This window comes from Natrix helvetica (assembly GCF_964273705.1).
Source record: "Natrix helvetica genome assembly, chromosome: 9".
Classification (NCBI taxonomy): Eukaryota; Metazoa; Chordata; class Lepidosauria; order Squamata; family Natricidae; genus Natrix; species Natrix helvetica.
This window is the reverse complement of record NC_138560.1, coordinates 9,712,990-9,733,201: the sequence shown is the minus strand read 5'-3', so window position 1 is coordinate 9,733,201 and position 20,212 is coordinate 9,712,990. Positions and strand designations below refer to the sequence as shown.

Below are 20,212 nucleotides of genomic sequence, written 5' to 3'. Positions count from 1 at the left end.
GCGGGCATGACTAAATGCACAGAACGCTGTTACCTTCCCACCAAAGGTGGTTCCTATTTTTCTACTTGCATTTTTTACGTGCTTTCGAACTGCTAGGTTGACAGAAGCTGGGACAAGTAACAGGAGCTCACTCCGTTATGCGGCGCTAGGGATTTGAACTGCTGACCTTTCTGATCAGCAGCCACTGAGCCACAGCGTCCTTTTTATGTTTGCCTTACAGCCTTTGAAAACCTTACCTGTCATTCTGAATGTAGTAATGTCCGTCAAACATTAAAAGAACTAGTAACCAATATGTGGAGCTCCAATTTATGTATTCCCAGGAGGAGTGGCAACCTGAATATTTGCTGTCTGAGGCCAGTGAGTGTTAGTGTAATGGGAGGCGGGCAGGTATAGCGAAATCCAGGAAATGAGAAACAACTGGTAGGAAATGGCAAGGAAATAAATTGAATGCTAGGAACCTGGATGTCCAGTGTTTTTAGTTACCTAAAGGCAGAACAGAGGGAAGAGGTGAAGGTAAGCAAGCAGGAAATAATAAATTGGTTCATAGGGTAAGATAAAAGAGGTCATAAGTAGAAAAAAATGATCTTTCAAATAAATGGGGCTTTATAATTTCCCATTGCTAGAGAAAATTGTTAGGAACTCTGGACCTGAAAGAAAACTGGATCAGTACTGGATGAAGTAAAACCAGATTACAATACAATAGCAGAGTTGGAAGGGACCTTGGAGGTCTTCTAGTCCAACCCCCTGCCTAGGCAGGAAACCCTATACCGTTTCAGACAAATGGCTATCCAACATCTTCTTAAAGACTTCCAGTGTTGGGGCATTCACAACTTCTGGAGGCAAGCTGTTCCACTGATTAATTGTTCTAACTGTCAGGAAATTTCTCCTTAGTTCTAGGTTGCTTCTCTCCTTGATTAGTTTCTACCTATTGCTGCTTCTACCCTCAGGTGCCTTGGAGAATAGTTTGACTCCCTCTTCTTTGTGGCAACCCCTGAGATATTGGAACACTGCTATCATGTCTCCCCTAGTTCTTCTTTCTATTAAACTAGACATACCCAGTTCCTGCAACCGTTCTTCATATGTTTTAGTCTCCAGGCCCCCAGTCATCTTTGTTGCTCTTCTCTGCACTCTTTCTAGAGTCTTCACATCTTTTCTACATCGTGGTGACCAAAACTGAATGCAGTATTCCAAGCGTGGCCTTACCAAGGCATTATAAAGTGGTATTAACACTTCATGTGATCTTGATTCTATCCCTCTGTTGATGCAGCCTAGAACTGTGTTGGCTTTTTTGGCAGCTGCTGCACATGGCTGGCTCCTATTTAAATGGTTCTTCACTAGGACTCCAAGATCCCTTTCACAGTTACTACTATTGAGCAAGGTAACACCTATTCTGTACCTGTGCATTTCGTTTTTGTTACCTAAATGTAGAACCTTACTCTTTTCACCATTGAATTTCATTTTGTTAGATAGTGCCCAATGTTCAAGTTTGTCAAGATCCTTCTGTACCTTAAGCCTGTCTTCTGGGGTGTTGGCTATTCCTGCCAGCTTGGTGTCATCTGCAAATTTGATGAATTCCCCATTTATTCTCTCATCCAAATCATTGATGAAGATGTTGAAGAGTACTGGGCCCAAAACAGAGCCTTGGGGTACTCCACTGCATACTTCCCTCCATGAAAATGCAGTTCCATTGAGGACTACACATTGAGTGCATTTGGTCAGCCAGTTATGAATCCATTTGGTGGTGATACTGTCTAACCCACATTCTTCTACTTTATCTAGTAGTAGGTTATGGTCTACCTTATCAAATGCCTTACTGAAGTCCAAGTGAACTATATCGACAGATTCCTCTGGTCCACTAATTTTGTCACATTATCAAAGAATGCAATAAGATTAGCCTGGCATAATCTGTTTTTGACAAACCCATGTTGGCTTTTGGCTATTACTTCGTTTACTTCTAGGTGTTCACTAATTCATTGCTTGATTATCTTTTCCAGAATCTTTTGGTATTGAGGTCAGGCTGATAGGTCTGTAGTTTCCTGGATCTATTTTTTTTTCCTTTTTTGAAGATGGGAACCACATCAGCTCTTTTCCAGTCCTCTGGTAGTTCCCTGGTGCGCCAGGATCTCTGAAAGATATAGTTCAGTGGTTCTGAGATCTCGTCTGCCAGTTCCTTCAGAAGGAAGGAACTGGCAGACCTTCAGAAGGAAGGAACTGGCAGATTAGAAGACTTAATGATGAAGCCATAGCTTAAATATTTTGGATATATAATTCCAGGGCAAAGATCATTTGGAGAAGACTCAGATAGTCAGGAAAACCCAAGGATTGGGGGGGTTACAAAGATTCAAATGAACAATTGCTGACCGACAGTAGCGTCCTACCAAAAGTTTGTTAGCTGGGCCACAAAGAATCAGAAGTGTCTGAACAACCTGGCCATCTGGATTTTTGCAGCCCAATATGAAAACCCCTTCTCACCTGGTCAAATGTAAACAACTCCTACTAGGCCTGGCTCTTGCCACGATAGACGGATAGAAATTGTATCTTCTGCCCCAAAGAAATGTACGACTATCTCTTGTTATAAAAGTGGGCATGTGATATGCAGCGAAACCTCTCCACAGAGAAGGTTGTGCATTCCAAGCTTTTTAGTTAAAAGCAGTTCTGTTTCAATATTTGGAGGCTAGAAGACATGACTGGAGGCAGAAATCATGTTTGGGACCTGTTTATAGTGTTTTTTAAGTTCATTCTTTGTCCAGACACATACTAATGAGTTGTGTTTTACAACTTAGCCTGACTGATACTATAGGTAATGAGGAAGTTTTGTCCCCAAAAAAAGGGGGGGCAAAAGATACACTAACCAGATATATTCAGTAGATTTGGGTTACAAATATTTAGATCAGTGATGGTGAACCTTTTAGACGCCGTGCCCAAACTGCACGTGCACGCATGCCCAAACTGAAAGGTGCACACGTGTGCAAAGCTGCGCATGTGCAGATCTGTGCGCACGCACATGCAAGAACATGATCGCACACACGCGCAGCAGAGATCCAAAGAACTTCCCAACACCAGCAGCATGGCAAGAGGTAAGATCTTTTTCTTTTGTGAGCTTCTGTTTCGTCATTTGCAGGGAAAGAGAAGCTCACAAAAGAAACGCCACCGAGATCTGATTTGGGCAATGGTGCATTCCAGCAGAGAGGCTCTGCATGCCGCCTCTGGCACGGGTGCCACAGGTTCGCCATCACAGATCTAGAAGACCATGTTATTATAGCAGCAATGGTTTTCTGTATTCTGTCTGTGGCTATTCAGTGGGTTTTTAGGGTTTTGTTGCCCAGACCTGTTAGTCCAGGGGTCAGCAAATCATGGCTCTGGAGCGACATGAGGCTCTTTCATCCCTCTGCTGTGGCTCCCTGTGGCTCAAACTATGTGTCACAATCGCCAATGTGTGACACCTGGATGTCAGCACACACAAGCCGACAGCATTTTTGGTTTGCAGCAGGTGAATAATTTAAGTTTGGCTTTTTACTTCATAAATACAAGGACTCAAATAGACGTTGAGTATTGTATTTGAAAGCAACCTTCAACCCAGCATCTTTTATTTCAGAGTTCAACATGTTTTTGTTGCGTGCAGAAATAAAAATCCGTTTTCTCTGATTTGATTTTTTTTTTAATCCGTAGCATAAAGGTAAAAAAAAAAAAACCTGACACATGCAGGGTTATCTTCATTTTAATGTCAAAAGGGTTTTGTGCCTCCCGATGTTTTCTGTGGAAAACGAGTCCAAATGACTCTGAGTGTTTAAGATTGCAGACCCCTGTGTTAGTCTCATAATACATATTCTTAGTAGCTTTAGATATTTTTCACTGAATCACAGCAAGCGTTTAGATAATCCCTAGGGTAAACATTGCTCTTCGTAGGAAAGCCTTTCAGGGGAAATAATATATTTTTAGAGTTTCTTGCTCTGCGTGGCTGGTTTACATAAATATGACTACTTTCCTTTTTTGGCAACAGCCATACAGTCTGACTTTGACCCATTCCGTATCCATTTATTCACTGTTTTTGTGAGTAGCTGCCTATGTTTTCATACACTGCTCAATTTAGCAGAAGTCTTAACAGGACCCATGGAATAAAGCAATGTGATTATATGAGTATTAGGATTTGACAGCCTTACAGTTCTGTGCAAGGGCCTTTTTTAATAGCATGGGTGGAGAATCTGTGACCTTCCAGATAGGCCCAAAGATCTCTTATCTTTGGGGTTTTGGGGAGATCAACAGAATTATCTGCATCATTAATACCGCGGAAAAGCAGCCTGGCTTATTCTGACCAGGAATACCTGCCAAATCTAGAACCAATGTTGTTCTGCTCCTTCAGCAAAGCAAGCCACGGAAATCAACAATATCCATTTCAAATCATTATGTGCACAGCTTTTAGCACTCCTCTTTTTGTGGACGTTCTTATTCTATAACCTCTACGCCCTATGTAGATTGCAGAAGTTGTCAAAAGACGGGGAGTGGGGAGAGCTGCAATTTCATCATGTTGCTGGTGTTATTATCACATGTGATCTGGGTCACAGGGAATTGTGCAATGCCTTTGGAACAGAGCAATTGGTGCTTTAAACAATGGGAAGCCGTTTCTCAAAATGTTCAAAAACCTCCACTTACAATTCCATCAGTCTATCTCAAGTGTCTAGAAAAGCTATTGATTAAATACCAGGTCTGTTTGTAATGTGACTGACTTCATCTACAATTAAGTGCTGGGCAAGAAAAGAGACCTAACGTACTAAAACTAGTTGGGCAAAGTCAGATATCCTGCCCTGTTAAAAATAGACCCTTCTAGGTTCTCCTTCAGCCATGATCCTCTAGGAAACCTTTTTTAAAAGTTTTATTAAGTTACATTTATTAAGGATTTTAACAATAATAAAATATAATACAAACTGAAATCAGAAAGAGGGAAAAGAATAGAAAAAAGGAAGTGTACAGTGCAAAGGAAAAAGGAAAAGAAAGAAGGAAATCAGAAACAATATTTAAAGAATGACTTCTGATCTTCATCATGACTAGTACAATATTTATCCATGATACACGTATTATTTCTTTATATAGCTTACTCTTTATTCATTCACAAATCCTTGGATCATTAACGTTTCTGTCCAGATATCAACAAAAAGTCCATAAAGAATTTCCAGAATTGTATGTGTCTTATTTTGACCCTGATCAAATAAATTGACTTTGTATTCCTTCCTTTTGCTTCTGTTTTGGTCCTTAGTTCATTCAGAAAACTGCCATAGGATTTCATGTTCCTTCAGTTTTTCTTCCTCCCATCTATAAATTTTTAAGTTTCCCTGGTTGCAGGTCCTGAGGGATGTCAGTTTTCATGCTCTTTGGGGAAAGGCTCAAAATTTAGAGGAGGCAGACTTCTAATAGGGAGTGTCTGCCTTAAGCCCTCTACGTGTGGTGACATGTTTGATCTGGCTTTGAATCAGAGCTTCAGTGTCTGGCAATATGCATGGCAAACACTGATGAGGGCAAAATGACGAAATCACTCAACATTGCAATTACACGTAGCAGCATTGAAGTGATGTCATCAGTACATTTCATTATTGAGCTCCTCTTCACCCTCCTCTCCACAGTTGCCTGTGTATGTGCTACGCACATTAAAGGATTAATGGCCCGCCACCATTAATAGAACAACCCGTTACAACTTTGTGCCCATGCTACAAATGAAGAAATGATTGTGAGTTGCTCACTAAGCATTATAGTCATATTCAGTTGAATTAAAGAGTGAGTTTCCAGATTGTGAGTTCAGGCTTCTAAACAAATAAACAAATTTTAATTTTAATTTTATTATGACTATTCTTATGTATTGTACTATGCGATTTGACACCTCCTCCATGAAATGTTTTAATTGTATAATATGTGTTTTTATTTATTGTACGCCGCCCCGAGTCCCTTCGTGGAGAGGGAGCGGCTAACAAATCGAATAAATTCAATTCAATTCAATTCAAACTTTAATAAGTTTCTGGTTAAGGCTTGTGGGGCCTCTTGAGAAGATTCCATCTGTCTCACTTGAGAGGGAGAAATACTGGACAGGATGCCAAAATCTTGGGCTTTTGGCTGGTGAAAAACAAAGAGTTCTATTTCCCCATAGTGGCAGCAGAATTTCTTCAGACTTATAAAAAACAAACTTTTGTTCATGTGTCTTTTTGTAAGCTGTCAAATGATGTAAAAGAAAAGTTTCACCAACCCCTTTATAAATAACATTACATTAAGAAGACAACATGGTGCAGAGGCTGTGGAGAGAAAAATCAGGAGTTGGACAGGAAAGCCTATTAAGACTAGGGGAAAAAAAGGGAAGCATCAGATATAACTTCTCAGAAAGCCACGTGGTTTGAAAAGTACAGTGGTGAGTCTTAGCACATTGTGGCTTAGCATGTTGGGCAAAATGCAGAGTTGTGATTTGTCAGTCAGAATTAACCAAGCCACAGCATAAGCTGATAACTCTGAAACCATTTAAATCAGGTGGACAGCTAAGCAGAACTAGCAAACCTATTGATGGCAACCTGGGTTCCCCTCCCCATTGAAATCTGATTTATCCTAGATAGGCCAGTGTGGAAAAACAGCAACATCCTTAGCTGTGTTATTGTGGCACACTGAACCATAGGCATTGGATTGCACAAAAGGCTGGCTAACATGTGACTTGGTGGTTTGTGGCTCAGGGTGTTGTATAAGCCCACTTTTCTAGTTACCATATAAAATAAAAGTGCAGACGGATTCCTCCTACTCCTTCCTCCAGGCTGGCAGACAGCTGATTATCTTGTTTGGAAATCTTATGTAGCCACATTATGTACTTTGTTGTTATTAGCAGAAAATGAAAATCCCCCAAGTCTACCAACGGGTGAACGGGTGAATCATATGTAACGTCCAGCCTCTTCCAGATACCTTGAATGATTGCAAAAGGCGGCTCTCTCGGGGCATGTTGGTTAGTGGCCAAGAGATCCGTGGTATTCCAAGAAAGCATCACCAGCCCATAAATACTTGGCAGTTATTTTTAGATATGCTTTAATATTCTATTGTTGGTCTGATGGCAACTCTCAGCATTTGCCTTATAGTATTAAGCGCTTGACGCGTGATACAAACTAGAATTCCAGCAAACTTTGTTTTCATCCTGAAAAGCATCAATATTCAATTGGTATAATATCCCCCTTATTAGAACAGCAATTTTTAGAATAAGCATTTGAGAATTAAGCCTTGTCTTTGTGATACCTGAACAAATACCATAGTGTTCTTGTACTGGGAATATCACATAGAGTAGATCATAGACCAAACTAATTAAGGTCATACTTTGTGTCTTTACTTTATAAACTCTTATAAACCTTGTTTTTTTGTGACATCCACTCAAGATAGGAACTTCATCCTAATTCTATCCAAGCTTCCAAACACAAGGGGAGGCTAGGGCCGCTGAAAAGATCAGTCTTGCTTCCTATCTGAGATTGAGGATTTATTCAGAGTAAGGAAAGCTTGGTTTGCCCTGGTTTTATTTTACAAGAGGGCTAAAATAGGTGGCACCCCCAGGAAAGGTTCACTGCTAGGCCATCACAGAAGCTATATATGCCAAAATGGGTATCAACCAACAAATGTGTTATTCTTAATTTGCCGTGTTGTAATGGTCAAAGACCAAAAAGTTGGTATGTGACTCAGTTAAAGCTATATGAATATTAACCTACTTAATTAATAATTAACACAGCGCAACAGAATACCTTGCTAGTTTCTGGATTAGATTTAATTTATATATATTTTAATCTTGTATTTTATATTTTAGTATGCCTTATTTTAACCGTGATGCCTCTGACACGAATAAACAAACATAGTATGCTGAGATACAGAGAAAACATGTTTCTTTCAACCATAAAGTTGAACTGCAACTTTTTGGAATAATTGAGCACTGCCATGAAAATTTTTTGGGTAAAAATTTATTTTACATAGAGAACGTTGCCACTAACTGCATATACAATGCAAGATATTCATTATTTTATTTACAGAGGGCGGGGGTGGTTCTAGTAATCAGGCGATCTGTTCACCAAGCTGCAATCCTGGATCACAGTTGGAAATTAGAGCGGGGGGGGGGGGGGAGAAGAAGAAACATCAGCTCCATGCAGCTGACTTGAGAACCTCTTGTGAAGCTTAACTAGGCAACTCAGTTCTAGGTTCCAGACTTCACCACTAGCAAGTGGAAAGAGATGAAAAATGGTCGGCTGGATGAGGTGAGCAGGAAGAGACACCAGGCCCAGTTTCAGGATCTGCCTTACGGAGATACTGCATTGAATGCTTCCACAAGCGACAGGCCTGGTGGCAAATTTGAACAGCAATACCCTTGAAATACAGAACATTAAATTACGGGGATTACAAGTACATGTGATGGTGGCGCCTTTCTAATTTAGCCAAGGATTCTAAAAGCAGCAGGAGGTTTGGCCTGGAAATTCAACCACGAACCTCAGGGAATCAAGCAGAGGTTAGAATATTCTGATCTTCAATCAATCAGACTGAAAACAAAGATTCTACTGGAAAAGCAAGGAGAGACTTAAACATGGTAATACACAAGTGTCCACAGGAGCCTAGAATAGCCAGCTTATTCACGCTGCTCCATCTTCACTTTGGGTGGTCTCAAAAAGGTCCTATTTTTCTTCTCTTTCTTCCCTTTTGTATTTGCTTGAAAGTTCCTCCAGCTGTCCACACGTCCATCCCGACTCTCCTGGATATGAAGATGATAAGCAGGGTTAGGGTTAGGGTTTTCATTTCCTGTCAACATCCTAACATAAAATGTCTCTGCAAGAAAAATGTGGTGGTAAGAGGGGAGGGGCTCAAATTAAAAGCCCCTAAACCAACGATGCTTCCCCAGGGAAACTGTCAGTTTAGCCATAAACATTTCGAAGGCCAAGGAAAGTTGATAAAACATTGGGAGTTAAGCAGAGCTCTGTGAAAGCAACACAAAATAATTCCCTAGACAGAAATTACTTTCATGGTGCCTCTTTATTCTTTGAAAACACTGTTATCTTTATAGTCCTGCCCCATTAAACGTAATTAATCTAATTGCTTCTCCTATATCACTAGACAGGCACGGGTTTTCTTCTCCAATCAAAGACCTTTATGCCCAATCACATATCTATTTGCATAAATCTAGAGAGACTGTAAGCTAAAACCAATCTCTGTTTTAGTGTCATGTATCCTTTCTCTGGTTCAAAAGTACCGGTAATCCTCGACTTGCAACTGCAATTAAGCCCAACATTTCTGCTGCTAAGCAAGACCGTTGTTAAGTCAATTTTGCCACTTTTTCACAACCTTTCTTGTCATAGTTATTCAGCAAATCACTGCAGTTTTTAAGTTACTAACACAGTTGTAGAGTGAATCTGGCTTCCCCGCTGACTCTGATTATCAGAAGGTCGCTAAAGGGGATTACAAAACTCTAGGACACTGCAACCTTCATAAATATGAACCAGTTGCCAAGCATCCAAATTTTGATCACATGACCACGGGGATGCTGCAACGTTCATAAGTGTGAAGTCATTTTTTTCAGTGCTGTTGTAACTTCGATCACTAAATTAATGGTTGTAAGCCGAGATCTACTTGTACCCTTCGTGAACTGCAAATGTTAGACAGTGAAGAGATGTTTTCGTCTGCCTTAATAACAAGCTTGTTGAAAGAAAATTCCTATATCCCCAGAACAAAATGGCTACTTTTGACCTCTTGTCTCAAAATGGACACGTCCCTGAGACAATCAATACTATGTCCATTTTCTCCACATCTGTTTAAAATCACTCCATCCGTATCAGTTAACTTTCTCCTGAAATAACAACCGGGTAGCATTAGTCTATCAGCGTGGTCTTTACATACCAGTCTTGACAACCAATTTTCTTAACCTTTTCCACAAGAGTTTAGGATACATTTGACCTCCAGCACTTTGTTCAAAATGTTCAACGTGAGCTGGGCTATCTCCAGCCCCTGGACAGCTGGACAGCTGCAGAAGCTTCTGTTGAGATTCTTCCATTAAGAACTAACCTGACACTACCTGCTGTTGCTGGAAAAATGCCAGTTAGTTTTACCAAGACCATCCATGCTGAGTCAAAGTCTGCGCTTTGGCATTTTTGTTCTAGGCGCTACCACTGCATTTATGGCCGAGTTTTCTCAACCTTTATCAGCTTATGAAAGAAAATTGCCATGCAATTCAGGAGCTGCTTCTGCTTTGCATTAAATTCCTGGACACATCACTTTCCTTTTATTTTTATGCCACACATCTCTGTATAAAGCAGTGGGTCTCAACCTTCCTAATGCCGTGACCCTTTAATACAGTTCCTCATGTGGTGGTGACCCCCAACCATAAAATTCTTTTATGTTTTCCGTATTTTTTCAAAAATATGTGTTTTCCAATGGTCTTAGACGACCCCTGTGAAAGGGTCGTTCGACCCTCAAAGGGGTCCCGACCCACAGGTTGAGAACCACTGGTATAAGGCAACTCTTTACCAGACTGGCTTTTGCAATCAGGATGTTTGTGGCTGACTGTGCAAAAGATGAGCAATCCCCACTTCCTGAGGTGAGCTGGCAATGCACGATCATAACTGAAAATATGCATAATGATCCCCAAGTTTTGGGAACCTCAATCACCTAAGCCCATTTTACTCAGGCAAAGTGTGACACTTATTACAAAATGCAGTCATTACTCGGCATTCAATTGCTTCAAAACTCGTTGAATTTGGTATTCAATGCATTTTGAAGCAGAAATCTTGTCCCGGCATTCGTCTTTCTCCCGGTAGTAGACAGGCAAGGAAGAACTTGCTGATGTCAGCTGCCCCTTGACTCGCTATTTCTTCCTGCGGAAATAGCGGGTCACATGGTTCTCTCATTGGTTTTACATGTCTTTTGGAACAAATTACTGATGAGGACTGAGATACCACTCTGTAAGTTTTAAAATCAGACTGCTGAAACTCCAATTTGAACCCCAAAGGATGCACAGCTATGGTTACCTCAAAATTTTTCTGCCACTCTCGCTCACGCTTGGCTTTCTCCTGGGCCTCTATTTCCTCTTCTCTTTGTCTTTTTCTAGAACAAAAACCCAGAGAGGAAAAGTTAGCATTATGTTTGCTAGACAGAGCAGAAGAGATCACAAGTCAATTTCATCTAGTGTTCCCTAATCTGACATCCATATTTTAGATTACAACTGCCATGTTACCTGGCGGATAATGGCTTTTGGGGCTTCCCTGGTTGGTTTTGGCCTAAGAAGACGGGATGAACTGAGAATTTAAGAAAAGCCTAAAACAAAGGTTTTGGGAACTGAAACTAAGAATTCTCTCCTCCCAGGGCTAAAGACACAGATCACCCCCTGGAGCCAATATTTAGACATTGCAATGGGAACACAATTACCGGAAGTATTTTCTTCTCCTATTCAATCCCTCTGTCAACTTTTATTACTATATTTTTCAACATACAGCTATGGCTTAAAAATATAGGAGGCCACAATTCAATATACATTTCTAAGCCCTTGTTCAGTGGGCTCTAAAGAAAGTTTCTACTCCTTAAAGGAACTTGCATTACACAAATGAGTCTTAGGTTGCCTTAACCTTCACTGAATCCCTCAAGACAGAATTTGCCCACAATAAAGGAAGGAAATCTGTAAAGCATATTACAAAACACCTATGATACACAAGAGGCACAATAAGATACACAAACCTGCCCGAGAGAGAATCTATACAACTACATTTGTCACTCACAATGTATCAGCAATAAATGATCACAATCTTTGTGTCACACAAGTGAGCTGGAAACACTGTGCTACATTTACTGTAAATGTTCACTTTGCTTAGCTGGCATTTTGTACCTATTTGATCTTACTGCTTGCCATGAACCCAGGAAAATGGCTTCATTCTGGCAGTTTCAAGTTTGACGTAGAACAGCGATGGTGGGGGGTGGGGGGCTCTTTTCAACCTCCCCAGGCTCCTATAAAGCCTCTGGAGCCTGGGAAGAGCAAAAAATGCTTTTAAAAAGGCTGAACTCAGCTGGCCAGCGTGTGCATGTGCGCTGCCCAGCTGACAGGGCAACGCTTTGTGTGCCCTGACAAATGGGCTCCGCATGCCACCTGTGGCACGCGTGCCATAGGTTGGCCATCCCGGACCTAGAAGAATAATTTCTCATATGCGCTAGAAAGTGAGTATAAGTAGACCTCATGGTTACAACAGTATTGGGACCAAAATTTCCATCACTAAGTGATGCAGTCCTAAAGTACAATGTCATGTGATATTGCTTAGCGATAGCAGACCCTAACCCAAGCCATTCACAGCTTGTTGCCTCCCAGCCCCACGTCTCAGTAAGAGCCTGCCTCCCCAGATGCTTCACTGTGTAGGTTTGTTTTAGTATTGTGATAAAGAATTCCATTTAAGCAGTCTTCTGTCACTGTCAATCATCAAGCCTTTTTATGTCCACCAGAACGTCTAACCTCAGAGCATTCAATGCAAGCCAGCATTGTGTCCTACCTTTCGTGCATTTCCTTGGCTTCCCTTTCTTTCCTTTTAATTTCGAGCTCTGCGAAGAGTTTCATTGTCTGTTTGTACACTGCCTGCTTGAACTGAAAGAAACAGAGATTCAGCACCAACGTTGCAGCTCAGCTACAGTTCAGTAAAACATTAATCCTGAGGCTAAATAAAAAGACCCGCTGTCTTCCAGGAACAAATCATAATAAACTAATACTAACCCAGAGGCTAGGCTTGAGGTTATATACTAGATGTAGTCAAACTATCATGAAGCAACTGGGAACTGCTAGAGGAAGTCTAGAGCCCCCCCAGCTATGCCCTTATGCTATGCCTGCCACCAACCATTGTATCACTAAATGTCTATGGAGATTCCCAGTCATCCAGGTCATGGTTGTCCCGAAGGTGCTTTTCCAAATGGCACCTGGACTTCTTTGTTTTGTCCTTAAAGATATTTTGCTTCTCATCCAAGAAGCTTGAAACATTATATCACTAGCACATCCCAGAATAATTTACATAAATATTGCATAAATATTTGCAGGATTATTAATATGAAGAATACAAACACATTCTAGTTTGGCAATGATAACTAAATGTGTAATAAAATATAATTCAAAGAATGCAAGAGAGGAGGAGTAACAGATATATTTATGGGTCTGGAACCAAACCAAAACTTCTCAAAATGTGGTGCAAATATTGATCCAAATAAAGGAAGGTATTGTCTAGGACTAGGTGAATTTCATTCCTGGAAATATGAACTGGTCATACTTACTATTTGTGGATCATCTTCTTCTACATCGGTTGGCTTGCCATCTTTCTTTAATTGTTTCTTTTTCTCTTTTACCTAAAAGAGATTTCACAAATAAGGAACACGGAAGCTGCAGAGCATGTCAGAACTTCATAGTACGGTATTGTGCTAGCTCATTCTAACATCAAAAGTCTTGGTCAAACCACTCTCATAAGCATAATTTTCGCTAGTCTATTTACTTGTTAGGATCTGAATGCCTGTAGAAAGAAATATATCACATGATCACTTTCCCAGTATGACAAGAGAGATATATTCTTGATGGAACTTAATTCTACCCAGATGTGTATGCTACTATCTGAACAAGAATAACTGCTCCCCTTGCACATATGTGCTAGTCGTTCCCGATTCTAGGGGGCAGTGCTCATCTCTGTTTCAAAGCCAAAGAGCCAGCACTGTCCGAAGACGTCTGTGTGGTCATGTGGCCGGCATGACTAAACGCCAAAGGCACACAGAGCACTGTTACCTTCTCACCGAACATGGTTCCTATTTTTCTACTTGCATTTTTTACGTGCTTTTGAACTGCTAGGTTGGCAGAAACTGGGGCAAGTAATGGGAGCTCACTTTGTTACATGGTACTAGGGATTTGAATTGCTAAACTGCTGATCGATATTCTGATCAATAAGCTCAGCGTCTTAGCCACTGAGTCCCTTCCGTGTGTGTGTGTGTGTGTGTGTATGTGTGTGTAAAAAAGTAAAAAAGCATCAACTTTTGTGTCATTCGTTTTTTGATTGTTTTAACCACTCCTCCATCTATAAGGACATCTTTGGGTTACTGAAGGCTTTGGAAGATAATGAAGACATCTGCCACAGTGTAACATCAGTTGTTATTCTTCACAAACTGAAAAGGGATGCAAACAAGGCAGCACTGAAAGACCAGTAGCTTTATTTCTTCCATGTGAATAGCAAGAAAGTGAACAGTCTCTTTCTTACTGGAAACAACACACAACAAAAAGATACAGGCAAGCCAAACTGAAGCTACTGATAAACATTTAACAACTTCCAAGATTAATAATTTGTGTGAAACATACTAAAACTCTGAACATCTATTTATTTTCTTCAACATTCCCAGCTGCACTTCTTTGCAGAATTTTAAGAGAAAACTTGAAGTAAGTGTACATTATTAGACCAATCACTTTATTAATCTTTCAGATATCTTCCAATCTAAATTCACTGGATTCTAAAAGTTTAAAAGCAGATGTTAACATTCACAATATATTCTTTACAATGTGTAATTCTTTTTCTAATCACAGTTAATCTTCATCAAAATTGCGGTGCAATAAAATATAGGTAAGCTGTGAAATAATTTAAACATATATAATTCTCAGTGTAAGCAATACGCAGACAGATGCCAACTGCAGTAGTTCACACCTCTCCCCCTGGAACACAGGCTGGCTGCCACGTGCGATACTTACAACGTGTTCCACATATTCCTTTCCAGCCTGTATCACGTCCAAGGCTCTCTTCTTTTGTTCCTGGTCCAGCAACAGCTTGTATGCTTTGTCAACAGCTGACAAACAAAACATCTCTATCAGCACATTCACACAACTTGGAAAATCTATACTACTAGAGAAAACATAAAAGCATTTTTGTTTTTTGGGATCTAGCAAAAAAGGCAACATGTAATTTGTCTTTACATGCTAACATCAGAATAGCCTATTACCTATTGGATACACTGCTAATGTCTGAAATCTTGAGCCTAGAAAAAACAGGGAAGTACCTTCAAAGGCCTTTTGCGCTCTTTCAGGATCATCTTGGTTTTTGTCAGGATGGACCAAGATGGATAACTGTATAATGAAAGAACACAGACATATCAAAACATAGGAAATAATCATATAAGCCAAGCCTTTCTTTGCAATTATAATAAACAAACATTCCTAGTTACCTACTTCTGGGACAAAACCTCCCTAAATTCTCAATTTCATTGAGCCAATTTCCTCAATGCTATATAGCTAGAGAAACATTGCAGGTATTTTTCAGAGGTATTGGCATCATACTAATTTTTTAAAAGGACACCAGTATATTGGTCATCTATGTGATTTATTCAATATTATAATGCTGAATATTCTAGCAATCTCACCATTAAACACCTTAGAAAAACACACCTATAAAAATATATTTAGGTGCTCATATTTGTGATTTCAGTACAAAATATCCAAATTCAGACCCAAGTTTCTAGATTGCATGGCTGTGGAGGAAATTTTGTCAACAAAACAAATACTATCAGAACAGTATTGCTAACTGCTTGGGAAATGAAATGAGAAGTGGGGGGAGTCTGTGACCATAATAAAGATTGAATTGAATTGAATATTTATTTGTAGGTCACTCCAATTGGTTGCTACTTTGGGAATTTTGTAAAATACATAGTAAAAATACAACAGAAACAAACAAAAAGTCTGCATAATAGTTACCAAACATTTCTTTGCCAAATCATAACCTGGTGAATTATTCTTTGGTTTCCTCTTTTATTATATGCTTGATGCTTATCTATCTAATCTTCTGCCTATTCCTGCTGCATTGATTACTGAATGATCTTTCAAAGTAATGAAACAATTTAATCCCTCAAATAAGAGCATTTGGGGATAACCCCAAATACATGCATTTTTCTGTAACATTACAAAGCACTTTGTAAACTTAGTTAGCATGTTGCATATATTCAATGAAACAGTGAGCTGCAGTTCTCAAATAAATGTATCGCTCCCTACAACTGCCAAGAGGGTCTCTTCCATGTACAGTTTCCATGCAAACTGTAGAAGCCATATACCTGACGAAATCTTTTCTTTATTTCTTCATCGGTGATTTCAGGATCCAATTGCAGTACCTGAAAAAGTCCAAAAGTGATTTTTAAAAAAATAAATAAAGGTCCTGCTTAGAAAACACACAAAACAGCACTATTCATGAAATGAGTTATCTCCATGCTCCAGAAACTTTTAAGATCATCAAGAAAGTAGAAAGCCAAAATCGTTCAGTAGGGAAATTCTTCAGGGAGTAATCTCAAAAAGCCATCCAGCAACAATTAGGCACACTCAGTGGTTATCAAATGCTGAGATGAAGATGGAAAACTAGCAAAAAGAGTAAAGTACTGGAAAACATGATTCTTGGCAGTCTGAAGAGTATCATTTCATACTGCCACTTGTTACAATCCCATGTGTCCTTCCAGCACACTTAGCAACTGAAAAATAACTCTAGTGAACCAGCAAGACACAAATGCAAGAGTCCATGAATTTAAATGGGTGGGGTGGATTCTTATTCGGCAGCAAAACATACTACATGTCTAGAGTGAATGCCTAAATAACTAGGGATACTTCTTGCTAGTTCACCGATTCATTTCTAAAGGGAATCAAGAGTGGTGCCATTTGTGATATAAAAGAACGAGTAAACCTTAGGTTCAAAAAGAAAATTATCAGATTCTCAAATATATTAAAGAAATGATCCACTACGACAACAAGCAACTAAAAGATGCCAATGTAAAAGTTTACCACAAGTGAATGTTACGACACAAGCTAATAATTAGTTGTGTGCAAAACCAAATGGTACATATACAGAATATTCCAGGAATGGACCATGCTAGTTTGCATATCTCTTTCAAGTAACTGGATCTATACAAAAAAAAGCCTTTCAGTGATAGGACAATGAATAAAGAAAACAAATTTAAACATACCTCAAAGGGATTCAGATTAAAATAGGAGGCTCCAGGCCTAGTGAGCCTTTCAATCTGGTTTTTTGAAGTCAAAACAGAATCTCGCCTTTCAATTTGCTTTACCTGTAGAAATTAGGACATCATTAATAACCAGAACTGTACCAGATAATTGTGGGGAAAATAGGAAGCGGAAGATGTGTTGGGTAATAAAGGTGGGATACAAATTTTAAAAAATTGGTTAATCCAAAAAGCCTCAATTAATTGTGACAATATATCTTGTGAACGGAGATAAAGTCAGCTAGATTAAGGCACAACACTGACATAAAACTTCATAGGAAAATGTTGGGAATAATAGGAACTATTGCTCAACACTTTTGGAAGACACTGTTAGGGAAGACTATGATGTACACTTCATTGAGAGTGACTCAATGAATTAAATACGCTGAATAAACCCAACTGAATTAAATCATTGAATAAACATAACAGAATTATATAAATGTATCTGATTATATTATTTTCAATTTATTTCATATTTCAATAGGGATATTAGCTATACCAGAGAATCACTAGATGGCATCAGAGAGACAGATAACCTAACTCTTTGCTACCATCTATTGGTGTCCAAACCCAGTTATGATTATATATGCAACAGGATAAAATATGTTGATTATTACAGTTGTGACCGTTCTCCTCTTCTGAAGTTCTCTAAGAGGCCATGCCGGTTGAACGTGGTATAATGTTTAATAAAAAATAAACAAAAGAACATAGAGCAAAATATAACAGAAAGGCAGATTTACATTTAGCCCCATGTACACTTTCCAAGATTTAAAAATCCATAATTTTTGCAGAATGGGAAGCTATCTCAAAAGCAAACAACCTGCACACTGTTCTCTTACTACTGTTGCTGTAATAGTCAATGAAGTGATTAAATTACAAGCCAATTATATTATAATCCTAAAGTTGTGCTACCTATCAAATGAGATTTGGTTTGAAAGAAAAACTGAACCAATATCAGCCCAAAAGGATGTGTGAGAGATCAAGCAGAAAACAAAGAAGTGAAGGAGCAGGAAGATCAGGACCAAAAAAAAAGGATTGAAAGAATGATGCAGTTGGAAACCACATTAGGAGCCATAGTGGTTTGGGCCAAAGTCCCCAGGACAAAGCCGAACTTCCACAGGTGACTGCAGAGCAAATGTTAATATGTCATCACATAAATGTGACTCATATATTTCTGATCGAATGCCTGTCTTATGAGCAATGAAAGAATAAGGATCAGATTTAAACCCTGTGGCTCCAAGAAAAGAATTTGATGTAAAATAAGAAAACTGGCTGCTCTGTTCCTCTCCTACAATCAAGTGAAATAGAATAGAATAGAATAGAGTTGGAAGCGACCTTTAAGGTCTTCTAGTCCAACCCCTGCTTAGGCAGGAAACCCTGCACCACTTCAGACAAATGGTTATCCAACATCTTCTTAAAAACTTCTGGCGTTGGAGCATTTACAAGTTCTGGAGGCAAGATTAATTCTTCTGTCAGGAAATTTCTCCTTAGTTTTAGGTTGCTTCTCTCCTTGATTAGTTTCCACCCATTGCTTCTTGTCCTGCCCTCAGGTGCCTTGGAGAATAGCTTGACTCCCTCTTCTTTTGTGGCAGCCCCTGAGATATTGGAAGACTGCTATCATGTCTCCTCTGGTCCTTCTTTTCATTAGACTAGACATACCGAGTTACTGCAAGTGACGGGATTCCCTCGTCTTTCTCCCTTGTCCCTTTCTCTTTTTCTACCTAATTTCCCTTTAACAGGCTCCCCGCCAACCGTAATCCCGGCAGGGATCGGCCCCGAGCGCCCTTCAAACTACAACTTCCATTCTCCCCAGCCAGGGTAACGAATGGCGACGACGGGGCAGGAAGGCAAAACCCCTGAAAGGTGAGAAGCCGGCTTGTTTGGGCCCGGCAATTGACCGCGCCTTGAAAGGCTCCTTCACCCCCACCCCCACCACGTCTCCGCGCGTAGCAAGCTCAACGCTTCTCCCACCCTCTCAACCCGAAGTGAGGCCGGGAAAAGAAGAGCCGAGCCGGGGAAGGAAGGACCGGCAAGACAACCGGCAAGAAAATTGACGCGAAGGGAGAAGCCTATCCCGGCTAGAGGAAAACCACTAACGGCCCCAGCCTCCTGGGATCGGCCGAAGCGGGCAGGAGGACAAGGCCTCCCTTCGGGCTCGGGGGACGGGGACGGGCTCGCGGTACCTCCGTGTAGAAGGTGAGAAACGCCTCCTCAGCCGAGCCCTCCACTTCTCGCTCGCCCGGAGCCGCCATTTTTGGTACCACGTGACCCGCCGCGCGCCCTTTCCACCTGATCGCGACCGACGCCGCCTGGCCACCGTCACGTGACCCACAACGCCTGCCTTTCCGAGGGTGGGGGTGGGAGGGAATCTCTTAAAGGGCCAGAGCGCCGAGGTTGAGATGCCTCTTAGCCCGGCGTCCTTTTCCCGTAGTTCTATTCCCGGTTCGCTTAGGCACAACGGAACCATTATTGGGTTTAATTTTTTTCATCGCCTTTTTTTTGGGGGGGGGGGGAGAAATATTTCTCACAAGGACCCCTAGTCATTTCCCTTTTCTTCTTTTATCCTCCTCACTGGTGTTTCTCAAACCTCCTCAACTTAGCTGGGCAAGCTTTTTTTCCAAAGCACAGACAAGGAATAATGGATGGAACCTGATCAAGGAGAGATTCAACCTGGAAATAAGGAGAAATTTTCTAACAGTGAGAACAATCAATCAATGGAACAGAAGTTGCCTTCAGAAGTAGTGGGAGCTTCATCCCTGGAGGCTTTCAAGAAGAGACTGGACTGCCATCTGTCAAATATGGTGTAGGGTCTCCTGCTTGGGCAGGGGGTTGGACTAGATGACCTACAAGGCCCCTTCCAACTCTGTTAATCTGTATCTGTATCTACGGCAGTGTTTCTCAACCTTGGCGACTTGAAGTCCACAGGATTTAAAGTCACCAAGGTGAGAAACACTCATCTACGGTAACTTTTAGCTGTGTAGACTCCAATTCCCAAAATGCCGTAGCTAGCGCGTTTTGGAGTTCAAGGAAAAACACAAGTCCGGTTGCCTTTTGAAAAAGGATCTCTGGGACAACCATGACCTGGGTGATTACGAGTCTCCGCAGACACACAGTTTAAAGATGCTCAGGTTGAGAAACACTGTTCTGCACAATTCTGTGGGCAGGGTAAACTTAAAGGCAGAGCTCTGTCTTAAGATATCCCCCCCACTCCCAA

General features: G+C 40.6%; 1 protein-coding gene across 1 annotated transcript; it reads right to left on the bottom strand.

Annotated features, from left to right (window-relative positions):
* Positions 1–7,935: 7,935 nt before the first annotated feature.
* Positions 7,936–19,336, bottom strand: DNAJC8 (DnaJ heat shock protein family (Hsp40) member C8). Its single transcript, XM_081961896.1, has 9 exons — positions 19,182–19,336; positions 16,963–17,064; positions 16,066–16,122; positions 15,022–15,088; positions 14,717–14,811; positions 13,270–13,341; positions 12,504–12,595; positions 11,001–11,076; positions 7,936–8,734 (listed from the first exon to the last, which is right to left on the bottom strand). Exons 1-9 carry the CDS (start codon positions 19,248–19,250, stop codon positions 8,612–8,614), a joined length of 753 nt encoding a protein of 250 aa, XP_081818022.1. The 5' UTR covers positions 19,251–19,336; the 3' UTR covers positions 7,936–8,611.
* Positions 19,337–20,212: the final 876 nt, after the last annotated feature.

Excerpts from the sequence above, each read along its gene's own strand:
- DNAJC8 (XM_081961896.1), bottom strand. The coding sequence starts at position 19,250 with ATGGCGGCTCCGGGCGAGCGAGAAGTGGAGGGCTCGGCTGAGGAGGCG. Across the intron at positions 12,596-13,269 it reads AAGAAGATGATCCACAAATA|TTCAAGCAGGCAGTGTACAA; the intron begins GTAAGTATGACC and ends TGTTTCTTTCAG. Across the intron at positions 11,077-12,503 it reads GCCAAGGAAATGCACGAAAG|AAAAAGACAAAGAGAAGAGG; the intron begins GTAGGACACAAT and ends TTTTTGTTCTAG.